This window comes from Vigna umbellata, chromosome 5 (assembly GCF_029865625.1).
Source record: "Vigna umbellata cultivar VRB3 chromosome 5, Vumbellata_1.0, whole genome shotgun sequence".
Classification (NCBI taxonomy): domain Eukaryota; kingdom Viridiplantae; phylum Streptophyta; class Magnoliopsida; order Fabales; family Fabaceae; genus Vigna; species Vigna umbellata.
The window spans coordinates 65,063,695-65,087,930 of NC_142169.1; the positions used below are offsets into that span (position 1 = coordinate 65,063,695).

Genomic DNA, 24,236 nt, shown 5'->3' on the forward strand with positions numbered 1-24,236 from the left:
TTTTTTCAAACTCCATTTGACCAAAAACATAGAGTGGATTGAATTGATCTAAAAAGTTACAACTCATTTTAACAATATTAATCACTAAGTTACTTATTAATTAATTATTAAATACCCATTACAGAATAAAACACTTTCTGAAAAATAAGATAAAAACGTTGTTTAAAAAACTCGTACAGCTGCACCTACCTTGATATTAAAGTGTGTGTATATACATATATAAAAGAAAAAACATATAGATGTGATGTCCCCTTGTGTTGGTCTTTTTGTATTATGCTCTTCTTTTATTAGTATTTGAATTTGGTGCTCTATCGATTTGATTCCAATTTGGTCACTGTTCGATTCCCATCAAAACTCGTCAACGTGTGGTACTCCAGCCTCGACTTTTATGTTCTTTCTATGAGATTGAACTTTGTTTGTTCATTCATCCCTCACCACTTGACCCTCTTCATTATTTTGCAATCACATATATAATGCTAATTTATATGAATATATAAATTAATTTATAATATTCCAAGCAAGCAAGACCAAGAAACAATAGTGAGCATATTTGTGAGCTTATGCATGCAGACACGGATTTTACAGCAATAATAATAGTTGAAAAGCATAAAGCATAGATAAAGTAGAAGTTAGTGCAGAATAACAGCACCACACATAACCCAACCCTTGGAGATCCCAAAGGTTTTATCGTCCCACAAATATGCTATGGGACCTACACTTCCCACCAAGATCAGCCCTCAGGCACCACAACTTTAAATTTATAAACAAACATACAAACGATAGCAATGACGATTCCATGTTGCTTTCGACTTTTCTCAACAATAAAGAATAATTTGCATAAACTTTGTATTTTCTCTTACAATAATTCGATAATACCTTCGTATTAGTTCTTTGTGTGGAGACAGGAAGGTTCGTAATGTTTAACTTTATAAGCGACAAACGTTCAGTCTCTCCAAAGCTAAAAAAAAATACTACTTTAACTATTTAATTATTTAATATAATTAAAAATTTAAATTTAATTTACAATTATGTATAATATAAATAATCCTTTCAAATATATAAATTTTATTTCAATTATAATAATTTTAAAAATTATTGGGTTAACAAGTGAATCCATCCTTCTTATTGCATGTCGAACTGATACACTGAATGGGACAAATAAAATTAACAGACTAAAAAAATGTCGACTAGACAACGTCTGTTGGTTTAAGAGAGAAAAAAAAAAGGAGTGATATTTATAATGCCACTTTTGTAACCACTCTAGACTTAACAATATTTTTTCTCACAAAAACCTGTACTATATATATCACAACTTTTGGAGATTTTAGAACAAAAATATATACAATTAACTAATAACAAATTATTGTAACAACTCCAACATATTTTAATATATATATATATATATATATATATATATATATATAATTAAAATTCATTTTAACAACTTACATAATTTTATACTGCCAATGTACTTTGATTGTATTTTATAAACATTCAAAATGATTATAAATGTTCTATATTTTCTTAATAAGTAAATTTTAACTGAAGAAACTTCGATTTAATATCAATGAAATTACGTCATTCAAATATGTTAGACGGATGGTGGATCGAATAATCACTTTTAGGTGAAAAAGATTAAGTAAGCCGTGAATGTGATAAGAAACTTTGAGCTGATACTTAATTAAGGAAAACTTAAAATTATACTGAAATAACTTATCAGAAGGCAACACCATGAAAAAAAATGTTATAGAGAAGACACACAATTTAAATACTAACAATCAATTAATTAATACAGATTCAAAAATTATTATATTTTAAAACTGTACTAATTCAAAAGTTAATAAATCAATAGAAACTTTAGGTAGAGCATTCAGCTTTTTGGCTTATCTTCACACTAGTTGTGTTTGTCATTTTGTGATCAATTATTAAATTTAGTAGGAAGTGTAAATTTACCAGTTTGTACAAGTGAAATTCAACTCGAATTCTTCCACAGAGTTTTTAATTTTAAAATATAAATAAAATATACAACAATCTGGACTTGTAAATAAAAAATGTAATTAAATGACAATATTTTCTTAGTTAGCCATTAATAAAATTCAAATATGTTATCACCAATGACCTACGAACAAAACAGTCAAACAATAACAAATTTTCAAATTGGTCTAGTCCATATAATTTATACATGACTCAAATGAACCAAGACTAAAAAAGTTCACAAAATTAAAAGATTTATATAACGAAAAGTTCACATGACTAAAACAACAACAACAAATTTGTAAGTCAAAACTAACTCATGAATCATATTGTATGAATTGATAAAACAATAAGAACTATATTTGGTAATTTAGCTTAATCCTGGACTTAAACCAATTTGGTTTGATTTTTAGCTCAAAGTAGTTCAACCTTTAACTTAAATTGATTCCATTCAATCTTCATTTGAGTAAAATTATTATATTATAAATTAATTAAAATATTGTAATAAGATCAAATCTATTTCCGCTACAATCTTAACCTAATTTAAGAGCGAAATTTGTCAACTTAAACTTTTTTAATCCATATATTAACAAAAAGAAAACTTATTTAAAAATATATTATAGTTAATTCATGAATCAAATTGACACTTTTAATTATATATACTTAAAACACAAAATCTATTAATTTTACATGTATTAACTTATCTATAATTAAATAATTTTATAGTCATAAAATTATCTTAGAGCTTTTTAATATTTTAGTTTTTCATTAGTTTAACAGCTTAATAATTATGAATTATTAACTTTAAACCTATCCATAACTCTTAAACTAGTTATCATAAAAAATCTATTAACTCATAGTATATTATCGCAAGCATATTGAATTATATATTTGAAAAACTGGTCATACTAAAAAGTAGAGTAAAAACAAATAATTACGTTTTAGTTCTGAAGTTTGAAGTATATTTGTTTTTATCTTTAAAATAAATATAAAAAAATGTTCCTAAAGTTTAAAAATATATTTTTACTTCTTGAGTCAGACGTGATAATGGGATGTACGCAAAATATTCACAAAGTCATTCAGCACTTCTCATCTATTCCGATAATACTGTCCAACTCTAGATATTAGAAAAGTATTTCAAATTTTTTGAAGTAGTGAAATGCACTTTGGACAAGCAAAAATGGATTACTTTCTACATAATGAACTAAATACGTGATTAAGCCAAAACTATAAACATAAATAAAAATTTTAACATTTTAGTTAAAAAGTAGAATTCATTATGGATTTCACTCATTCCAGTAGGTGAAGTAAACTATAAGACGAAAGTTGTTTGTTTAATCAAATAAATGGATCTGATAATAAAAATTCAGAATTAACAAATAGCTTCACAGTTTACGTCCACATGTAGGTCAAATTAACCATGATTTACTGGTAACGTGCCATTAATTATTTTAATACTAATGAAATTGTAATACAGTTAGGTAGGTGGCTGACATTAAATTAAAATATTTTGCGTTATTTTAGTTTGACGTAAGTCCTGGAATCAGATGTAAATTCTGAAATCGGAGATATTGTGATCATAACTAATTTCAATTTTATTATAATTGATTTTCTTATCATCCTTATTATTGATTTTTATCGTCAAAAAATATACTTAAGAGGTAAATCTCTCATAATTCCATATACGATTAAAATGACTGTTAAAATAATGTCCAAGTGCAGACAACATAATTCCAATTAACATTGATAAAAACTAAATGAAGGCAGATCTTATTCAAACGATAAATTTGTAATTAAATCCTTAACTATACACACATGAAAGAAAATCCGCATGAAGAATAATCCAGAGTATAGTGTTTGCTGAAATTGTTTTAGTAGATTGACTAGACAACTTGTTCGTAGATAGAACCCGACCATATTACGACAACTAAAATATAATATATATCTATATGTAGTCTGAATCAGCGTCTCTTCGAAAATGTTGCAGATCTGGATGACCGTCATATCCTGGTCTCCTAGGATTCCTGCAGCAAGGGAGTCAGAAACGCCGTGTATATATTTTATTTTATTCCACAAATTTTTAAATATCTTCATACTTGTACACTAAAAATGGGACTCTTTTAATCATTTGGAAAGAGTAAAAATTCTTTTAACACACTTAAATATTACATTTGACACTATTCTTACTCACTTTTTATTATATTTTTTTTTAAATAATACAAAAGTTTACACCTTTTAACTATTTTAACCTGTGTTTATAAAAGTGTATGATGATATAAGAAAACCTCAAATCAGGCAAGCATAACAATTTTCCCAGCTATACATTTGCACTAACACTTAGCCGAGCTTAAGGTCGTGTTTTCGAGATAATCTATTTTTAAAATTCAAGGTATCGAATATCCTCAACCCGCTCTCTACTTTTTTTAAATTCTTCTATCTGAATCACTACCCCTTTAACAATAATCCCAGTTCAGACTTACAACCGGGTTTCACTTTCAACATCCTATGTATACAATAACATTAACATACATAAAAAGAGAAAAAGATGAACACGAAAATAGAACAGCGTATAAAAGAGAACAATACATAGAATACGTACATGGTTTAAAAATGCAAATGACATTATTAAAGCAATATACTTATATGAAATACACGAGTCTTTGAGCCATACCTTGCAAATCGGTTGGGTTCAAAACCAGGAACACCAGGAGGACCATATGGATCAAAACGCGCGCCCGGAGGAAGACCCCTATTTACATAGATTTATACCACAGATAAGATTAAAAATTAGCCACAGGTACAAGATACAGGGCAGTCAAAAGCAAATGACACCATGAATTCCTTTAGGCACAAGAGGCACTTAAGACTCGAGGTGGAAGGCACCAAACCACTGAATATAGAGAAAGAGCAAAAAAGGTAAAATTCATCCTACCCTATCCACTTCCTCATTTATTTTCTCCATTCTTTTCAAAAATACTCATTTTTCCCATTATTTCAGTTAAAGTAAAAAAGAGGTAAGAAATTTTAATAAAATTCAGTTTTATTGTTGAAAAGTCATAAATTTTAGTTAAATTAACTTTTAAATAAAAAACGTTAATGCATGCCGACTGTGATATGAAACCAAAGAATATAAATGATAGAGAAAAAAACAATACTCTTTAAAATATTTTGGGCGAAATGACTTTTTTAAACTAATGCAAGTTGTGACACAATCGAAACCATTCAGATAAAAAGAACAGAAAACTACTCCAAAAAATATGAAACAGACCAATTCACCCTCTTCTATTACATAAAGAAAGTTGGTGTTTTTCATTAGCTGGGGTCTATTAAACCCAATGCACATTGGTCAGGCTCTCTCGCAGAAAACACAGTCAAGGAGTAAGTGATGGACATTGCCTCAGCAAGAAGTTGGAACCTTCGCTACCCTCACCTCAGCTAGCAAGGCATGCCTTTTAGGTTTCACAGCCTTTAACTACACCGATAACTCCGAAATTTAAAAACGAAAAGAAAGAGAGAGAGAGAGAGAGATCTAAGCAACTTACGGCATTCCTCCAGGAAAAGCAGGATCTCGACCAATACCACCAAACCACATGGGGTCATTAGGCCCTGATTCCAAATGTTGAACTTAGTATCGGCAATTACGGTTATGAAAAAATAATACCCAATTTCGTAAAACTAAATTGAAATATGTTAAACTTACCTAAATGCATGCTCCCACCAATGCCATGACCACCCCTGAAATCAAGGGAGGAAAGTTTCAAGGGGTAAAAGGATTAGAAAAAACAGGAGGGTGTAACAACTATGTTAAGAGCATGAAAAAGCAATGCAGGTAAGAATACCTTGAAGGAAGCACTCCAGCAGGCGGCCCAGGAACAAGATCACTACCAGAACCAATGGGAACTGAAGGGAAAATAATCCTGTAGAAAAGGAAACAAAATAGTAAAAACACAATTAATAAGTACGAAGCAAGAAAGGCAAGTAGCAGTTATATGCAGAACATTTACAAGAATGATACTAAAACCAGCTTGGCACGTAGGCAAGTGATGGTTCCATTTCTAATAGGTATGCCAGTTAGGAGGAAAAACAGAAAAAGGGTCTTCTCAGAGAGTAATTAACAGTAAATCATTCCTCTCCAGGAGGAAGAAAAGAAATAGTGGTATTCACCACTGTCCATGGATAATTTGCGCCAGAATGTACGTCATCCTTCAATTCACAATGAAGAAATTCATCCTTGATCAAGAAACATAAATATGGCATCATAGTCAATAAGTTTCTTAAAAGAATATTTAGCACCGTAAGCATCCATGCAAGTGGCACGATAAGAACCTGGCTGCCAATAATCTGGAACTAAAAGGACCCTAGAAGTATTCATGGAGGCCTAAGATTATCATGACTTGCAAGGGAATAGCACGGACTGACTTATATAAAGAATTAGGGGAGAAATTTATTTATGAAGAGAAAGCAGATCAGATGAATTTGTCTAAATATATAAATTCAACTGGGGTGGGGGATTTTGGTCATAACTTGCGACAAAAGGGGAATTTTCATTGGAACTGGGAACATCGTTCTTTCATATCAGTCTGTTGATCTAATTTAGTTCTGTAATGCTACCTCTAATTTAGTTCTGTAATGCTACCTTTTCCATATAGGAATGGTGCATTCGTGCAAGTTTGGGGGACATTGTTCAAAGCTCGCAAACTACAATCATAGATACTAGTATGATCACGGTAGAATCTGTTCTCACATACCGAAATCAATCAATCCCAAGATCTCTGATCATTAAAATGGTCCATCTCAAATCTCACACCATGTGCAGTGGGTCCATAAACTACACACCAATTTGCAGAAAACTCAATCCCGATTAGAGAGTCAGGTGAACTTGGCTAGGTTCAGATAATTTTGTGCAAATCGACTAGTTTAGTTGAGGTGCAGAAACAAGCACTGTTTGAAGACATATCAGGACATCCTTCAACTTGATAGAATCAGAGGAAACTATCATCGTGTATAAGACATCATAATTAAAGGCATGCGTAGACAAATTATCTCAAAATTAATAAGCCCATACCACAGACCGCTTTCATAATTTTCAAGTACGGAACATCAACTACACTAGACCCTGACATAGATCTATGGACTTTAACGCTCAAATTTGCCAACAGTAAAAGTGTGTAAAATCAAATAATTGATAATCAATCCATTGAGCAGTAACAAAAATCATTGAAATGGCGAAAGCAACAGAGTAATATTAAACCCTTACTGAGTTGGAGGACCAGCAGGTTCACCAAATCCACCAACAGGCTCAGGTATCTCTTGTCTAGTTCTGTCCCTTGTTTCTGAGCTGTAAAGAAGAGAACGAGACAATTTTTCAAAGACGATCCCAGTTCCTAAAAAACATTTTGCAATAAAGCTTTTATATAAAGGGGTAATGCCACAGTTATCCAATACAACGACCCAACACTAAAATAAATGGGTAGATTTTCTCAATTGACATGATTACATTACGAAAACAGAAAGCTGAACACAGGTCATTGAAAATCTTTAATAACACTACTGGTTCGTCTCACAATACTAGTTATCCACAAAAGAAGTGATATTTAATTTTCATCCACTGAGTTATAAATTACCATCAATCATGCATTTTGGATATAATAGCCTGATGGTGTCAAAATCTTTAAACTGATATTTTCATTCACTATAAATGTAAAAGTTTTAAACTTTACACAATGGCCTAATTCAGAAAAGTTGAAGCATTCACTATCACAGAGTTACACAAGATGTGCGCTCCCAGTTAATATTAAAAAAGGAAAAAGTTCACAGATCCAAATTCACCTTCTACTTGATGAGCTGGCATTAGCAGAACCATCTAATTTAGACAAGATGTCCCCATCGATTCTCTTCACAAGCTTACCCAAATTCTTGAACTGCTGAGCATAATTGCTGCCCCCATCCTCTCCGGCATAGTCTCCAACACTGCAACAAAAAATCACACCCAAACACCATGTCAAAGTGAGCACACAATTCAGCACAACAAAAAACTCCAACCTGCAAGAGTCTAAACTTGAGTCCAAACCCTCAAAATGGTTATAGTTTATTGAATCAGATATTCGAATCGTGAATCAAATCTTGGTTTGAATCACAAGATACGAAACTTGTAGAATCTAAAAGATAAAATAAACAAAATTCTAAAACAATCACTAATTTTTACAAAAAAGATTATAACTAATTCAATTGTATTTTATTTCAAAAAAAATTAAATTAAAAATAATCCTTAAAAAGCTAATTTAATATAAGAAATATAAGAATAAATATATACTAATTTAAATAATACCGAGAATTTTTTTAAAAGAAATTAAATAAAAAATAATTAAACAACAGCTAATTTTATAAAAAAAACATGTTATAACACTTTATATTAATTTAAACAATAACTATTTTTTTTCTAAAATATAATATTACGTTTTTATAAAAAATAAAATAAAATATATAAATTATGACTGTAACTGCAAAATATGAAAGTAAGTTGTATGATTAAATTTGTAGAGAACAGATAAAAAGATGAAAAAGATTTATATTTTAAAATATTACTGTAATAAAACTTTTCAGATCTCTCTTGATCTTCTTCCTCCTATTCATCTTCTCCCGGTGTTCGTGGGTTAATCTTCTTCAAGATTGATTTTCTCTTCCTTCTCTAATCTTCTTCTCAGTTCATCTCTCTCATCTTCTCCCTTCTCCCTATTTATCTTCTCCAGTTCTCTATTTAATGTTTGTCTTCTGCGTTTGTCCTATTATCTGATGTTTTCTCCCTTCTCACTATTTATCTTATCCAGTTCCCTACTTAGTATTATTCCCATTCATCTTCTCCGCCGTTCATCTTTTCCACTGAACTTTCATCTTCGCTGAGTTTCTTTTCCTATATGTTCCTTTCTAATTTTTTCAGTTTTTGTTCCTTCATCATGAATGCTATGTAATGAAAACTGAATCGCGAATCACCCGATTCAGGTTACAGAACATCAAACGATTTGTAACGAATCATATTCGAATCCTACTGTGTTTACGAATCTAACTACACTAAAATACTCATAAACCCTAGTTTATCAATCAGAACATGTAAACAACTAAATTTTCAGCCAAATTGAAAAGAGAATAGTATCACTTACTCAATCTCGAGGCTTAAAGGCTCGGACGACCCTTGAGACAAAACATGAACTAGCAATTTGTCATTCATGACAAGGCACTTGACAAGCACTTTCTCCGACCCTTTTTCTGGATTCGCGTAAACGAACGCGTACTCTTCGTTTAGCTCGTTCCAGTTATCAACGGATACTTCATCTACACACAAATCACAGCACATCAACAAACATAAAAATAAGCAACAAAAAATGAAAAGGGAAGCATAAAGGGAAAAGTTTGGTTTCTTAAATTTCTTCATTATTACCATTTGATGGGTCAGAAAACACATTGTCGGAGAGAGCCTGGGGACCCGTGGCGGTAAGGACATAGCCGGAGGCTAGGAAGGAGGAGTGAATGGCAAAGGCGATTTTATCGTTTCGATTGCGGAAGGTTGGCCTCGCGGCCCTGATCACGGCAAGCACCGACTTTTCACTCGCCATCCACGTTTTCAACAATGGCAAATTCTTGTGTTTCTGTTGTAATTCAGAAAACTTTTGAAACTGAATAGTTCAATTACTATCAAATTAAAATGGGGTGGATGAGGGTTTAGACGTGCTTTGGAAGAATTGGAGAGACTTCCAGTATTTTCAATAATAAAGAAAAAAATCTTATAAGACTTTCTTAAATCACATTTTTTTTTTTTGTGGTTGCGTGCCCTGTGATTCCTATAATGACGCGTTATTTTTAATAAATGTATATTCAGTTTTATACATAGGAAGATTTTAGAAAATGTATACTTTTATATATTTTAAATTTTCACTTAATTGTATTTCAAATAAAATTATTAATTTTTCTTTAGTTATTATTATAATAAATATTAAACATTTTAGAGAAATATTAGTATTTAATTATTAATATCTAAGTATAGGTATAGATTATTAATAATAAGACTTTACACTGGAATAAGGTGCAAGCAGGCATGACTCTACCCCATTAGTGTATTTTATTTTCTTAAACTTACCTGAATAAAGGGCACTTTCTTCCTGTACCTTTTTTTTTCTTCCTGCACTCCCATGGAACATGATAACCCAATATTATTCTTCATTTTTATTCCAACTTTGAAAACATATTTCATTGTGTAATCTAAAAATACATTATGAATTTTACAGTCATAAATGCATTAAAAAAACACATTATATTTAAATTACATTTAATAATAAAAAGGAGTATATTTATTAATAAATATAATAATTTAGACAATAAATAAAATATTCATATAAAAATAATTCTAAATATTAGATAAAATTATTATGATCGGTCTCTATTTATCATTGTATTTCAATTACTCTTAATAATATCTTATTAATATTAAATAACTATTTTAACTAATAAATTCAATAAATCTAGAAAATAAAAAAAATTATATTTTATTATTAATATTATAAGTAATAATAATATTAAGAAAAATAATAATAATATAATAATAATAATAGATTATATAATTCAGAATGTATTTCTTAATTAAAAATAAATTTCGAATTGTATATTAATCCAGGTTATAAACAAAAAACACATTGTAAATTGTCTAGTCTAGAATTATAAATAATAATAGAATGAGACGAGAATGAATTTTATTATTCCATCTTCATCCTTTTTTTTTCTTTCTACAACAATCTATTTCATTTTCAGTGTTTGAGTTCTGGTTTAATGTTTTCTTAAAAAAGTTCACATTGATACCACAAGTTCTACCAAGAAGACTGAGAGCACGATTCTCTAGCTTTTAAACATTCTCAAATTTAAATTTATAATTTCCAATATATATATATATATATATATATATATATATATATATATATTCTTATAGATTTTAGAATATGTATTCTAGAAGTTTTTTTTTTCAATTTGAAAATATATTTTGAAATGGATAATTTGAGATGTAACTTATAAAAAGTACAATTTATATTTTGGATTGTGTGTTTTCTAATTTGAAGATTTCTTTTTGAATACATAATTCAAAATATATTCTGGAAAAGATATTTAGATTTATTAAAAATTTTAACAGAAATAAAATAGAATTTACAGATGTTATGAGAGTGCAGGAAGAAAAATAGAAAGAGGTACAATAAGCAATTGCATAAGTGTTGTAACATGAGTTATGAAGCCTATTGAGCCCAAGTGATGTATCCAATTCATCTTTCAGACAAACTTTTTATATATTAAATAACGTATATTTTTATGTAAAAAATATTAAAATTTTTTTTACAACCCCCTCTGGATTATTCCTCCATATCCCTTGTTAAATCAGCCCGACTAGAATTGTTCTTTAGAATGATTTTGTAATTTTGTTAGTTGGGCTCTTTGTCTTGTTTATAATCAATAAAAAATATAATTTCATGCTTCTAAAGTTACATTCAATGAGAATATCAATTCATAGTTTGCTGCTCAAGAAATTGCCCTTAAACAAATGAATAAAACTTTGTAATGAAATTACGATCCCTTCCTCCGACTCATTCATAAAAATAATTTTTATTGCATTCAAATTTAAATATAAGGCAGTTTAAACTTCTAAAGCTTTTTAGAAAATATCCTTATATAATTCTAAGAATCATCTTATGACAAACATGATTAAGGATAATTTAAAAAACATCTGTTAAATAAATTAATATTATTATTAAATTAGTTGATTCTGAATATATAGGAATTGAGAGGCAATATTAATTTTAATGTCCATAATAAGTAAAAAATTGTCCAGTAAATATAATTGAAGAAAGTGGGAAGGGTAAGCTGTGACTCAATGCATCACAATACCCAGAACTCCGTCCCTATACATTATTAATATCTGTAACAGGCGGTTACGTTATCAATCTCTGATTCAGTCCCTCAGATGATTATTGTTACTTATAAAGCAACACGTCCTCGGTTGTAAGATAGTTATTGTTTGTCCCTTTTCTCTTACACTCGTCCTATCTCAACGGTTAGATGTCTCTCTCTCTCTCTCTCTCTCTCTCTCTCTCTCTCTCTCAGTGGGGTTTTTCTCTCTTTGATTTTTTTATCTCTGTCTGTAACATTTAAAGACACCATTGCTGTTAAGGAACCCTCGTAATTAAATCGCTCTGCATCTTGTTAAATCCTTAAAGAATCAATCTTTTTGGTGGGTTATAAACCTGGGGCAATCTCATTTCCTATACTCAAATTAGCTTTTACATAAATTTCGAAATGAAATATGTATCGATGTATGATATTTGATTCATTTTGCAATCGGCGTGGGTTATAACTTTTTTCTATGCCCTGGCTCCAAACCTATGAATGAAGGCTGAAGCCTGAAGCGTCTGTTTGTTTGTTACTCTATTAACTATGTCTTTTATGTTAACGAGTTGACTTTTCTTTTAACTAGATCAGTTTTTGGTATGGCCACTACTTGGTATTATTTGAATTTGATATGTTAATTACCGCTTCTTGGTGGTGTTGCAGAGCATTTGCTTCCAGATTGAATATGACTGAGGCTACACAGTCTAATGCTGAGTTGTTGGAGTGGCCAAAGAAAGATAAGCGCCGCTTCCTGCATGCTGTGTACCGTGTTGGTGATCTTGATCGCACCATTAAGTAGGATTTTGTTGGTCTGCGTTGTTGAAATTCGCTGTCACGTGTGCTTTACACTGAATTTCCTACCTATTGTTCAGGTTTTACACTGAATGTTTTGGGATGAAGCTTTTGAGGAAAAGAGATGTTCCAGAAGAGAAATTTGCCAATGCTTTTCTTGGATATGGCCCTGAACAATCTCACTTTGTTGTGGAATTGACTTATAGTATGTTCCTGTGTATATTTATTTTTTCTTGCTATCCTCTGATTTATGTACCTTTTGTCTAGCATCCTTTGTGTTGTATGGAATTGGACATTACTTACCTCCACACACATGTGATGCTTTTGGCCAGATTATGGGGTGACCTCATATGATATTGGAACTGGCTTTGGGCATTTTGCTATTTCAACTCCAGATGTAAGCCAGAGTCTTGCCTTTACCGCTGACCATTCTTTGACCTTTTGTACCGAAATTGAAGTGTATATATCTTCTGCTTTTAGGTTTACAAATTGGTTGAAAACATCCGGGCCAAGGGTGGAAATATCACTAGGGAGCCTGCTCCTGTTACGGGTGGAATATCTGTTATTGCCTTTGTGAAGGACCCTGACGGTTATATTTTTGAGCTCATCCAAAGACCTTCAACCCCTGAGCCATTGTGCCAAGTAATGCTTCGTGTTGGTGATTTAGAGCGCTCAATAAAATTTTATGAAAAGGTAACAGTCCTAGTCATGTTTTTCTTTTCACGAGCATGTATTTTAATATAAACCAAATATTCTGTCATATGCTTATTTATGCTACAGTTGCATAAATATTCATGTTTGTCAACTTAAATTTAAAATTTTTCAATTTTTTTTTGCTATTGTCTGCTTATCTGTGCTAATATTCTGATGTTAAGACTTCTTTGTATTATGGCCCTCAATGATCTCTTGCCTTGTTTATACTCCATTGTTTCTAGGCATGTGGGATGAAATTCCAAAGAGAAGGTTTTGTGTTCAGTACATTCAGTCACACAATAAGTAACTCTTTCTTATCAATATAAAAGCCACTTCCAGCCGTCATGCCTTGAACTAACTGCCTAAAAGCTTAAGCTACTACGTGCATTTTGAGTTACCGTCTTGGTCATACAGCTCTATATCATGGTATTAACCAACTAACCCAAAAACTGGTAGTTATTATGAGAAGTTTCATGAATGGATTATCTAGCATGTTACCTGGTGCTCTACTTACCATTGTCCTTTTCTCTTTTTAGGGGGAATGTGGAGAGTGAAGCCTGGGGTTGTGTAGGATGTAGTGCTTATATTGATAATTGAATGACATCTTTCCTTGATTTGTGTGGCATTTTGGATCTGGATTGGAAATTATGAACCGTTGCTAGTAATGGACTTAAAAATCCTGATATTGCATCTGGTATATCATGTTTTTAACTTTTGTTCTTTAGGTGTGTTTGGTATTTTTTATGGCACACATTTGGATGCTTTCTCAATCCAATCCATTTATGTTGGTTGTTGAGCCATTATAATGGGAAATCAAGCACACCTTAATTCAACTGGGTTTTATTGACTAAGGATCATGTTTGGTTCATCTTTTGGTTCTTATTGGATCATGTTTGTGCAGGCTTTAGGTTTGAGGGTCGTGAAGAGGGCTGATAGACCTCAACAAAAGGTGAGTTTCCTTATTCTTCTTAGCATTCCACTCAAGCCAGGACATATATTGTACCAAAGCTTTGACTTAAAAATTTTTCCTGTATTATGTTACATGTATTACAGTATACTATAGTCATGCTTGGGTACGCAGACGAGCAAGAGACAACTGTGTTGGAGCTTACGTATAACTATGGTGTTACTGAATACACCAAGGGAAATGCTTATGCACAGGTTGGTAAATACGCATTTATTATGTTATATTTCCTTCTGGAAGCTTAAACCAGTTCGTCACATTTCTGTTCCCATTTGATCATAAAATTTATTTGTTGTACATAACAGGTTGCTATAAGTACGGACGACGTATACAAGAGTGCTGAGGTTGTGAACATAGTCACACAAGAGCTTGGAGGAAAGATTACTCGGGAACCAGGGCCAATTCCTGGACTTAACACAAAGATCACTTCTTTCTTAGACCCTGATGGATGGAAAACTGTAAGGATTTTATTTTTGATATAGTTTTAATGTTGTAAGGGTGTGGCTTACTTTCTGTTTGTTTTAACATAGAATCATAAACTGAAATAATAGGTTAATTATGATGTAGAACACGTACACATGTTCTTACCCGGAGGCAACTACAGCTGTAATTTTACAATAGTATCATAAACTACGAAATAGAATATGCTTTAATTGAACTCGCATTACTTTTTAATAACTGACTGAACCTTTTATGCAGTTTTAATTATGAGTATGAACAAAACAATTAATTCTTCAGAGCTGAATGTTTATCGATTATGATCTATGAATGTGAAATGTAGAGCAGGAAGTTTCTCATGTATAAAGAAAGGGTGTTTAACCAAAGAAAAGAAGAATGTAATATACCAATTTGTGACCTAACTGATCATACATACATTTTGTGTTCTGTCAACTGTCATGCTTTTCTGAATAATATTTGAATTGCTAGCAACAAAGGATGTCATGTCTCAGTATATTTTTAACTTCCTTTTGCAAGTCCTCAGCTTGTATTTCGCTAATTATTGAGTCAAGTATTGTATTTATCTAGATTTCGTCACAATCTACTCACTGTTTTCTTGAAAAAAAAAAGATAATAGCAATGCATTTTGAGCATGTGCATATTTCTATTGCCTTGCCATTATTAATGACAAGTATGTGGTAAGCGTGTGATTCGTTTTGTATGAGTTTTTCAGGTTTTGGTTGACAATGAAGATTTTCTGAAGGAACTGGAGTGACAAGTGTTGTATGAATAAATAAGATCGTGTGCTTTTTTTTCAATGTGGTGGTCTTCAGTATGTGACTTTGTAATTGACTGAGTACGCAGTTTAAACTTCCATTTGCTGATGTTTACCGAGGAATAATTATGATTTATTATCGCAGAACCTAAATCAGTTTCAGCCAAATTGCTCGTATGTGTGATGGTCCCAAAGAATTAGTTGTGTAAGTCAAATGAGATTCCCATCTTAATACTATTTAGGCTTAGATATAATTTTTAGTTATTTTACAAAATTAACAGTTTTTAATTCTTAATTATTTTTATACAATTTTAATCCCTTACCTTATAGTTAGTTACCTATAATTTTATTTAATTTAATTTTTTATTTTAAAAAACATTTTATGTTGCAGATGGAAGAATAAAGTTTCTGCTTATCAAATTAACTTTTTCTTATTTGTTTGAAATTATTAATTATGTTTTGCCAGGATTTAAGACAAATTTAAGATTTTTCTTTAAATTTTTAAGGAGAACTTATAAATTGATTGAAAAGACCAAATTTATGGATCAAAATTATGTATTTTACGAAAAATTAAAATTATATAAAAGAATCTAAGGAATATAATTATGGATTAAATTTGCTTTAAAAAATTGAGACTAAAATTTTGGGTATTGAAAATAAGTAGGCTAAACTTTTTGAAAATAGGCTAAAGGACTTCTCAAAAAACAGAGTAAGAAAAAATAGAGTAAGATTATAGCTAATCCTTGGTCCAACAATTTTCGAATTGAATCAACCAATGCATCTCACTATTACTTGTCATCCATCTATACTTAATTTACAATTTATCCGGAGTAAGCATAAATTGTTGTAATAAATAATACTATTATTTTAAAATCAAGTAAAAGAATTAAAATTTACACAATCTTTCTTTTGTAGTTAGTTCTTTTCATAACAATTACAATTTAAGAAAGATAGAGAGTTTCAAGAAAGCATTAAAAAATTTCAGATTTATTTACAAAGTTATTTAGAATTGATTTTTGGTTCATGCGCCTTATACTATGAACAACATGATCAAACACCAGCTTCTTCAGAAGTTTCATGAACAACGACAGCTTTTCTCCAACATCAACAACCTACATAAATGCAACAATGAAGGTTTGTTCGGGAGAAATTCTAGGGTTCCAGGTAAGAAGGGATTTAATTGGTAAAAAAGGTTGAAACGAATATTTAATCGGTATAAATAGATAGAAATCAATCTCAATAGGTGAAAAATGAAGAAAAAAGCAAAACAATCGGTCAGGTAAGAGACAAGAAAAATCTAGCGAAAAAAAAAATCTAGCGAAAGATAAAGTTTGGTGTTTGAGGCGACGCTTGAAACAATGAAAAAAATGTAGTTCGGTAAGGAGTGAACGCCAAATCGAAAGTGTTTTGAATAATATTAGGTTTTGGTGTCCTGATTATAGAGCTTCAAAAACTTGCTTGTGGACGGAAAATATCCTCCAGAATAAATTGTCTACCATATATAATTTTCAAGGAAGGACATGGTGCAGGGAAATGGAGATTTGAAATGAGTTGTTTTGTTCTGTACGAAAAGTCTATCCAACATCTTTTCTTCAGCTACAAATTTTCTATGTCAATGTGATATGAATAATACAAAATTCATTTCAGTAATCAACAAAACAAATAGCAAAATTGAATGAATAAGATCAATATTATAATGAGATATTTTATTCCTCAACAGTAATGAAATGTACACTGGAAAATAAAGTACAATTGTAATAAATTATTAGAAAATTAACGGTTTAAATTTTGATAAAAAAAAATTAATTATACATTTTTAATTAATGATTATTACTATATTTTATAATTTATAAAGTATTTATAACATCTATCTATTTATTGTCTATGTTTGAAATTGCAACCATCACATTACCAAATGTTTATATAGTATTTTTTTTTCTATTGATACATCAATTCAACCATAAATCCATATGATGATGAAATTTTAGAACAACTTTAGGGAAAATGGATTTTATATATCAACAAAAAATAGGATGATAGTTAATTATGACATGTTTATTAAATTTCAGACTTAGATGAAATATTCTTATTAATTTGCATCTAAATGTAAGAAATGAATATACAATTCTTTAAAATAAAATTATATTGTTTTATCATTAATAACATGAAACATAAATGAAAAAAAAAATAGAAACAATTTTTATTTGAAGTTTGATTTTGTTAAAAATTGTGATTTTATTATTGCTAAAGTTGATGAGATTGATATTTGGTATGCAAATTTAATTATGTAAATTTGAAACAATTAAAACTCATAGAATAAACTGAGATACCCTTATCATATACAAAACTTGAGGTATAATAAATCTCACACATTGAGAAGCCTATATAATAAACTTTACACATTTTATACAGTTATCATCATATCAGTCTCACTGGGAGTTAAAGCGATAATAATAATTCCTCAGAAAAAAAATTCCTTGTAACAAAAAACACGCATTTCTAACAATTTGAACAATTATCTTGCTATCCCACAAAAAAGAAATTATTAATAAAAACAATTATTTATGAATAGTTTTTGACACATTGGTAAACCTTGAACCTCATGGCTCTTTTCCTAACATAATCACTTAAGTATTATAAAATGTATGTTATAGGTCTAAAATCGAAAGCAGAAGACATCTACCCAGAATTTGTCTATTAATTAAAAGGAATATAATTTTGATGTCTGTCTCGTCCATAGTTGATAGAAAATAAAGAAAAATGTTTGTCTCAGTGTTCTCTCCATCTGCTAAAACTGCGATTACATTCTAAAATATAATATGGAGATGAGAAGAATTTTGGAATTCAAGATGAACCTGTTGTATCTGTTTCATCGTCCACTGGATAACAACCCAGAATACGAAAATATCTTGTACATTCCTGAAACAAAGGGGAAAAGACCAACAATTTGAGTTAATATCTGATTATACATAAATTTCCTTATATATCAGTTATCTTATATTTCAATAGCCATGGTTGCCTATAAATTCTCACAAATATAATTCCACTGTCACCAGGGAAGATAGGCAGATAGAACTGTAGAAAGGAGGATTGATATTTTCATGCTAATTGGCTGACCTGCAAATTTTCTAGAGCATTTCGTGCACGAGGATCTGCCAAAGAAGCTTCAAAATCAATGTATAAAAGGTACTTAAAGGACCTGACACCAGAAAACTTCATGTCTAAGACTAACATTTAGAACATATACTTAGGACAGCAGAATCAATAAACCATATAATAGAGTAAAACCAAACCCCATTCCCCATGTTTTCCCTTTCTATTTTGATCCCCAAAGTTGGATATAAGGGTAAAGATATCATATGCTTGTTAACATGTATTGAATGATTCAGTTGATTTTTTCATTAAACCCTCCAATTTTTCTTTGACTAGTTATGGCCATTTAATTGTATAGTGAATCTATGGATTACGTACTGATACCATTGAAATTCTCAAATGGGAAACAAAATTCATTACTCACTTAGCACTTCCTTCTTTTGAATCATCAACTGCACTTAATGGACAATGCTTCAGCGGGCGGCTCTCTATCTGAAATCACACCAGGAATGAGATGAATGAAGCACGAGTTTTAATTTCTAAAATCATTGTAACACACCTTTGACAAATTAATGTTCCTCAAGGCAAATGCTCCCAGGGCTCTGAATAGTACAGTAGGATCTTCGTCTAGACTGAAAACAATGCTAGTCTGGAGCCAGAATTCATGAATTTCATCAGCAAATTCATAAAAATTATATATAATAATGTTTTTCCCCCCACCTTATAGGGCCTGTCACTTCCTGGAATTATAGGATCCCTTGCAAGTATCAGAAAGCGAGTAACATTAGCTTCATCATCCTAGCAAAAAGAAAATGAATCAGCATAACTTCAATCTATATATAGAGATCATCCACAATACAGACATGTTTATTTTATTTTTTTTGTTACACATATCTTGTCAAATATAAAGATAGAATAAAAACAGTAAGCAGTAAGAGTAGTCAGTCATTCTTTGGACATCCATATGCACGTGTCTTCCTGCGTTAGATTCTCAGGCTTGATTATTTTGATACTGTACGTGAACACTTAAAATACGTTGACTAAGTATAACTTTTCATTTAAAAAAATACTTTGATACTCTTTATACTCAAATCCTATTTTCATGTAATTTTATTGAAAAATTCTCTCACTGGTTATCAATTTGTCTAGTTATAATTTCTCTTCTTTTTATGTTAAAATCATAAAAGTATAAACATAGCTCTACAGTATCACTTAATGCAAGTTGCTTAAATTTTTTTATTGTCGTTTCTTTTTTCTCTCTCTCTCTCTCTCTCTTATGTACATATCCTTAGAAAAGCAACTTATTAGTAAAGTATAAGGTGACAATTGGGATATGTAGCTTTTAAGATATGGATCTCAATATCACAAATAAGGTATGGAACTTCCATTTCACACACTCTTCGTTCTTTTAAGATCACGTTACCTGCCTAAGCGGCATGAAAAAAGTTAGAATGTCTTAGGCATCTTTGAGACGCCAAAAAACAAATGATCGAAAAGTGATATGTAGCTCCCCTAAATACTATGCTGAGGAAAAATGCATTATTGTTAATGCCATTTAAGAAACTTCATTGATCAGGATTGGGAAATCCTTATATGGATGGGTAATCATATACCATTTTTAAAAAAAATTGGCATAAACATTGAGAAATAGTAAATAAGCATCACCCATCGTATCTATTTGAAGAAAACGAGATATCTTGGAAGATGCTAATCATGAATGAATATGCATAAGCTACCAGCTCCAATGATCTCATTGTTAATATGAAGACATGTTCCGACAAGATAGAAAACCACAGAAAAAGTGTAAATGTTGTAGCAGTTGAGTCCTCCAAAACATGTAATTGAAGTCCTACCTGGATTCCTTCAGCTAGAATGTCGAGGCCATATAGTTCTGCTGCCCTTGAACTTGCAATAGCTCCAATGTCCCTTCTTCCCTCTAAGGCTACAGCCTGTTCACAATGTCCAAATCCTTATTAGGACATGCAACTCTACAACCTAATCGGTGCTTGTTTTCAGTTGAGTAGAGAAGATTTGTAAAATACCCTAGCAGCTGCAGCAGTGTCATCCACAGCAATGTTGGTAACACCTAAATCAGTAAGCATAGTCTCACATTGAAGAAGAGCCTGCATGTAAGGAGATCGTTTTAAGAGTTATATGTTGGTAGGCCATCAATAATCATGTTAATGATAATGAGACATGTCTGTCTCAAGCATTTTTGCAATCACAGTGCATTATGATAATGATTGTGAAAGAATGAGTTAGTTAATTGGTAGTTTGGTTTGTTGTAGTTAGAGGTTAAAATAATTAGAAGATCTTGTTTACTTGCCTATATTTGTGTGCTTGTCATAACATATATACTCCTAACTTGTACCAATGTGAGAGGTAAATGTTCGTGCAATTTTCTAGAAAAGTAGAAGAAATACCTAGAAATGTTTCATGATCATGACATTCCAGAAGTAGTGCTGCTACAAAGTTGTTGCAGAGATATAATTACTATTCTAAGGAAAATAAGTGCTACAAATTATTAAAGAATGACAACGGCATTGTGTAAGTTGGTGAATGCACTCCTATAAATATGCTTAGTATTTAGGGTTTAGGTAGGGCTCTTTACCTTTCAGAACAGAAAAAGAAGGCTTGGGAAAACAACCCACAATTAGTTCTTCGAATCAAAGCCATATCATCAATAGTTTTGCAGTACTCCATTAATCTTGTACTTATCTGTCACTCAACTACTTTACCGTTGTTCTAAAATCAGCTTGTTACGTTTGTTCATATGATAAGTTTAGATATATCACCTAACTACATCCAAAAAATAGAAATTGGTATCGCTGTGTTGTTAGGGTAGAAACTCTTTGCAGGAATAGTAATTAAGAAGGAATTGGAGAAGACACAGGACTTCAAATAACCACAGACTTTTGTCTATATATGTTTGTGTATGCATAAATAGACAGAGATTTAGTTGGCATAATGTCAGTTGAAAAGTCCTTCCTCTCACAAAAACACTCATATTATAGTTTAAAATAAAAACAATAAAGAAAATACCTTCTATTTATTTGCCAAACGACAAGTAGCTTGAAAAAAGACTACTGGAATAAAAAACCTTAATATTGTAAGAAATCTAGACAGAGGAAACTGAAAATAAAATTATTATTAATAAAAACAGCATCTTTCCTATTACCCAAGATTCCAATAATGAATAAGGTAGAAATCCATATACTTGGATAAAAGTTACATAATTAAAGATAAAAAAATATTTTCAAAAATATTTATGACTGATTAGGAAATAACATCATGATGGAATAAAAAAGGTAAATGCAATACAAAAGATATAGACTCATTAAAAATATATTATTGTTTTCTATCTTAAAGAAAATCTCTTAAAAAACATGCATTTTTCTTCAATCATAACAATTTATGATCACTATATTCAAAGACAGGAGATAACACAACCTAAAATAAAGAAAAATAAAATTCTAGAAGCTTTAAATGTACTGTATAACATTGCATGAAGAGTTAAGTGGACTGGTGCCAAGTGTTGTTAAAGTTTTATGAAAGACTTAGAAATTGTGTACGGTGATTATTCTGCAGTACCAGAAACTTGTAGCAGTTGTGTAAAGGAAACTAAATGATTATCAGTAAATATTAGACATACGACAGCTTCTATTGTTAAGTGTGGCAAAAAAAACATTCAACCACCAGTGTTTTGAATGAAAGTCATACTAAGTAGCTAGTTTTGTATTACACTACTGATGTTCTATTATTTGTGTATCTCAGTTACCATTTTTCTAAAAACTAATTAAAGTGAGGTTTAGTGGCATCTTAAAGCATGATAATGTGTGAAAAAAGATATGGAAAAGAATGAAATATATAATAGCCAACCTGCGGATGACTCATTACAGATGTGAGGTCTTCTTTTTTCACAGCTTTGAGTCCCAAGAGGCAGTGTTTAATTAGCAAATGAAGCTCTCCAACAATGTGTAGCTTGTGGCGTATAAGTAAGTCATAATTACGGTGGATGCTTCCAGCAATGCAACTTTCGATTGGAAGAACAGCTTTATCCACCAACCATGATTCAACAGACTGCACATGATCACGTTCACATCTATCAGTTAAGACATCATACGGAGAACATAAAGAGAGATGAAGAAACGAAGAATGTAACCTTAAATGCAGTCTCAGAGTCAAGACATGGAACTGTCTCACAATTTGGATATGCTTTGAAAGCAGCATCCTCATTATATGCTCCTGGAAGGCCCTGTATATTAGGTAATTCACTCCTTAGAAGTGATATTATAATGAATCCTTTTTTATCTGAAAAACACTATAAAGCATCATACCTTATAAGCAACGCGCACTTTTGACCTATCACTTGAACAAAAACCATTAGCACGTAATTGCTCTGCAATGGTAGTGACAAAAGGAAGAAGAAAAAAGAAATGTCATTGAATTGCTTCTTTGAAGAAATATATAAGGGAAGATAAATGAAATGAAGATGAGTGTCATAAATAAAGATAAATTAAATATAAAAATATAAAAATAATAGATAAATCAAATAATACAGATATAAAATATAAAGTTATATAAATTAAGTAATAGAAATATACAAATTTAAAAAATAAAACAACTAATATGTAATTTAAAATAAATAAAAAATTAATAAAATAAATAAATATTAAAAATTTAACATTAGAATTAGTCATATATGTTAATTTCTATCTTTTCTCATTCCCTTCCTTTTTCATCTAGGTTAAACTTTATTCTTTTTAATGATAAAATTAGAAAATTCTTTTAAATAATAAATTTAAACATATATATACTTAATAATTAATTAAATTTTAATCTTCATATTCTTTTTCTTATTGTTCTTATTACAATTATTATCTTCATTTAACTTAATCATAATGTTTCTCAAAAATCACTATATTTATTTGTTAATGTTCAAATTTTATCTTAACAAAATACACAAAAATATAAATTTTTTGCATCTCTTATATTTAAAATAATAATAAAATAAATAGTAAAACTATGTACCTTTTTATTAATTTATATTTATATCATTCAATTTATATATATCATTCTCAAACATCAAGTAAGTCCAGTCATGAACAATTTAATATTAGTTAATATCACAAGTTTAATTAATTAATAAATTAAAAACCAGGTACCCAAAATGTCTATTCGAGACAGAATATTTAATTATGGAAGCATGCTAATTAGATACCTAAGACATGCAAGATTTTCTAACCATACCATAGAAATTCTAAAATTAAAATTGAGGCATGTTTAGTAAAACTCACTGTTAATCAGTTTAGCATCCTTGTGAAACCCCTCCAACAACACACTTGACTGAACCCTGATTCTGTCAGCATTCCCAGAAGACTCAAAACCAGTCACAGCAGCCTTCTCATCTTCCATTGGAATCAAAGCTTTCGGAGCCGAAACACGCAAACAGCAACATTTCCTCTTGCACCATTTCTCAGCTCCTTCTTTTAAATTCACACTCAGTCTAGAACAAGCTGGATGAAAATTTGCCAAACCCAATCGAGGAGCTTTTGCACAACCCCAGGTACAACCATCGATGAGAGCCAT

General features: G+C 30.6%; 3 protein-coding genes across 5 annotated transcripts; 1 reads left to right on the plus strand and 2 right to left on the minus strand.

Moving 5' to 3' along the window:
• Window positions 1-3,721: 3,721 nt before the first annotated feature.
• Window positions 3,722-9,739, minus strand: LOC124834154 (proteasome inhibitor-like protein). The gene is made up of 9 exons (XM_047308782.2): window positions 9,410-9,739; window positions 9,132-9,303; window positions 7,804-7,944; window positions 7,232-7,312; window positions 5,814-5,891; window positions 5,675-5,709; window positions 5,517-5,580; window positions 4,646-4,723; window positions 3,722-3,998 (listed from the first exon to the last, which is right to left on the minus strand). The coding sequence occupies exons 1-9, from the start codon at window positions 9,582-9,584 to the stop codon at window positions 3,920-3,922; spliced, it is 903 nt and encodes a 300-aa protein (XP_047164738.1). The 5' UTR covers window positions 9,585-9,739; the 3' UTR covers window positions 3,722-3,919.
• Window positions 9,740-11,920: 2,181 nt separating this feature from the next.
• On the plus strand, window positions 11,921-15,722 carry LOC124834157 (lactoylglutathione lyase GLX1-like). 3 transcript variants are annotated; one of them, XM_047308789.2, is made up of 9 exons: window positions 11,921-12,058; window positions 12,556-12,687; window positions 12,765-12,889; window positions 13,017-13,081; window positions 13,165-13,377; window positions 14,279-14,326; window positions 14,431-14,538; window positions 14,647-14,799; window positions 15,513-15,722. In XM_047308789.2, the coding sequence occupies exons 2-9, from the start codon at window positions 12,578-12,580 to the stop codon at window positions 15,552-15,554; spliced, it is 864 nt and encodes a 287-aa protein (XP_047164745.1). In that variant the 5' UTR covers window positions 11,921-12,058; window positions 12,556-12,577; the 3' UTR covers window positions 15,555-15,722. The 3 variants fall into 3 exon arrangements, with proteins under 3 accessions (XP_047164745.1, XP_087971306.1, XP_087971307.1); XM_088115180.1 differs by lacking the exon at window positions 11,921-12,058 and adding an exon at window positions 12,084-12,235; XM_088115181.1 differs by lacking the exon at window positions 11,921-12,058 and adding an exon at window positions 12,264-12,411.
• A 2,676-nt stretch (window positions 15,723-18,398) lies between these two features.
• Window positions 18,399-24,236, minus strand: LOC124834156 (arogenate dehydratase/prephenate dehydratase 1, chloroplastic-like). The gene is made up of 11 exons (XM_047308784.2): window positions 23,945-24,236; window positions 22,985-23,046; window positions 22,810-22,902; window positions 22,527-22,727; window positions 20,690-20,770; window positions 20,501-20,596; window positions 19,368-19,445; window positions 19,207-19,296; window positions 19,072-19,139; window positions 18,672-18,753; window positions 18,399-18,473 (listed from the first exon to the last, which is right to left on the minus strand). The coding sequence occupies exons 1-11, from the start codon at window positions 24,234-24,236 to the stop codon at window positions 18,399-18,401; spliced, it is 1,218 nt and encodes a 405-aa protein (XP_047164740.2).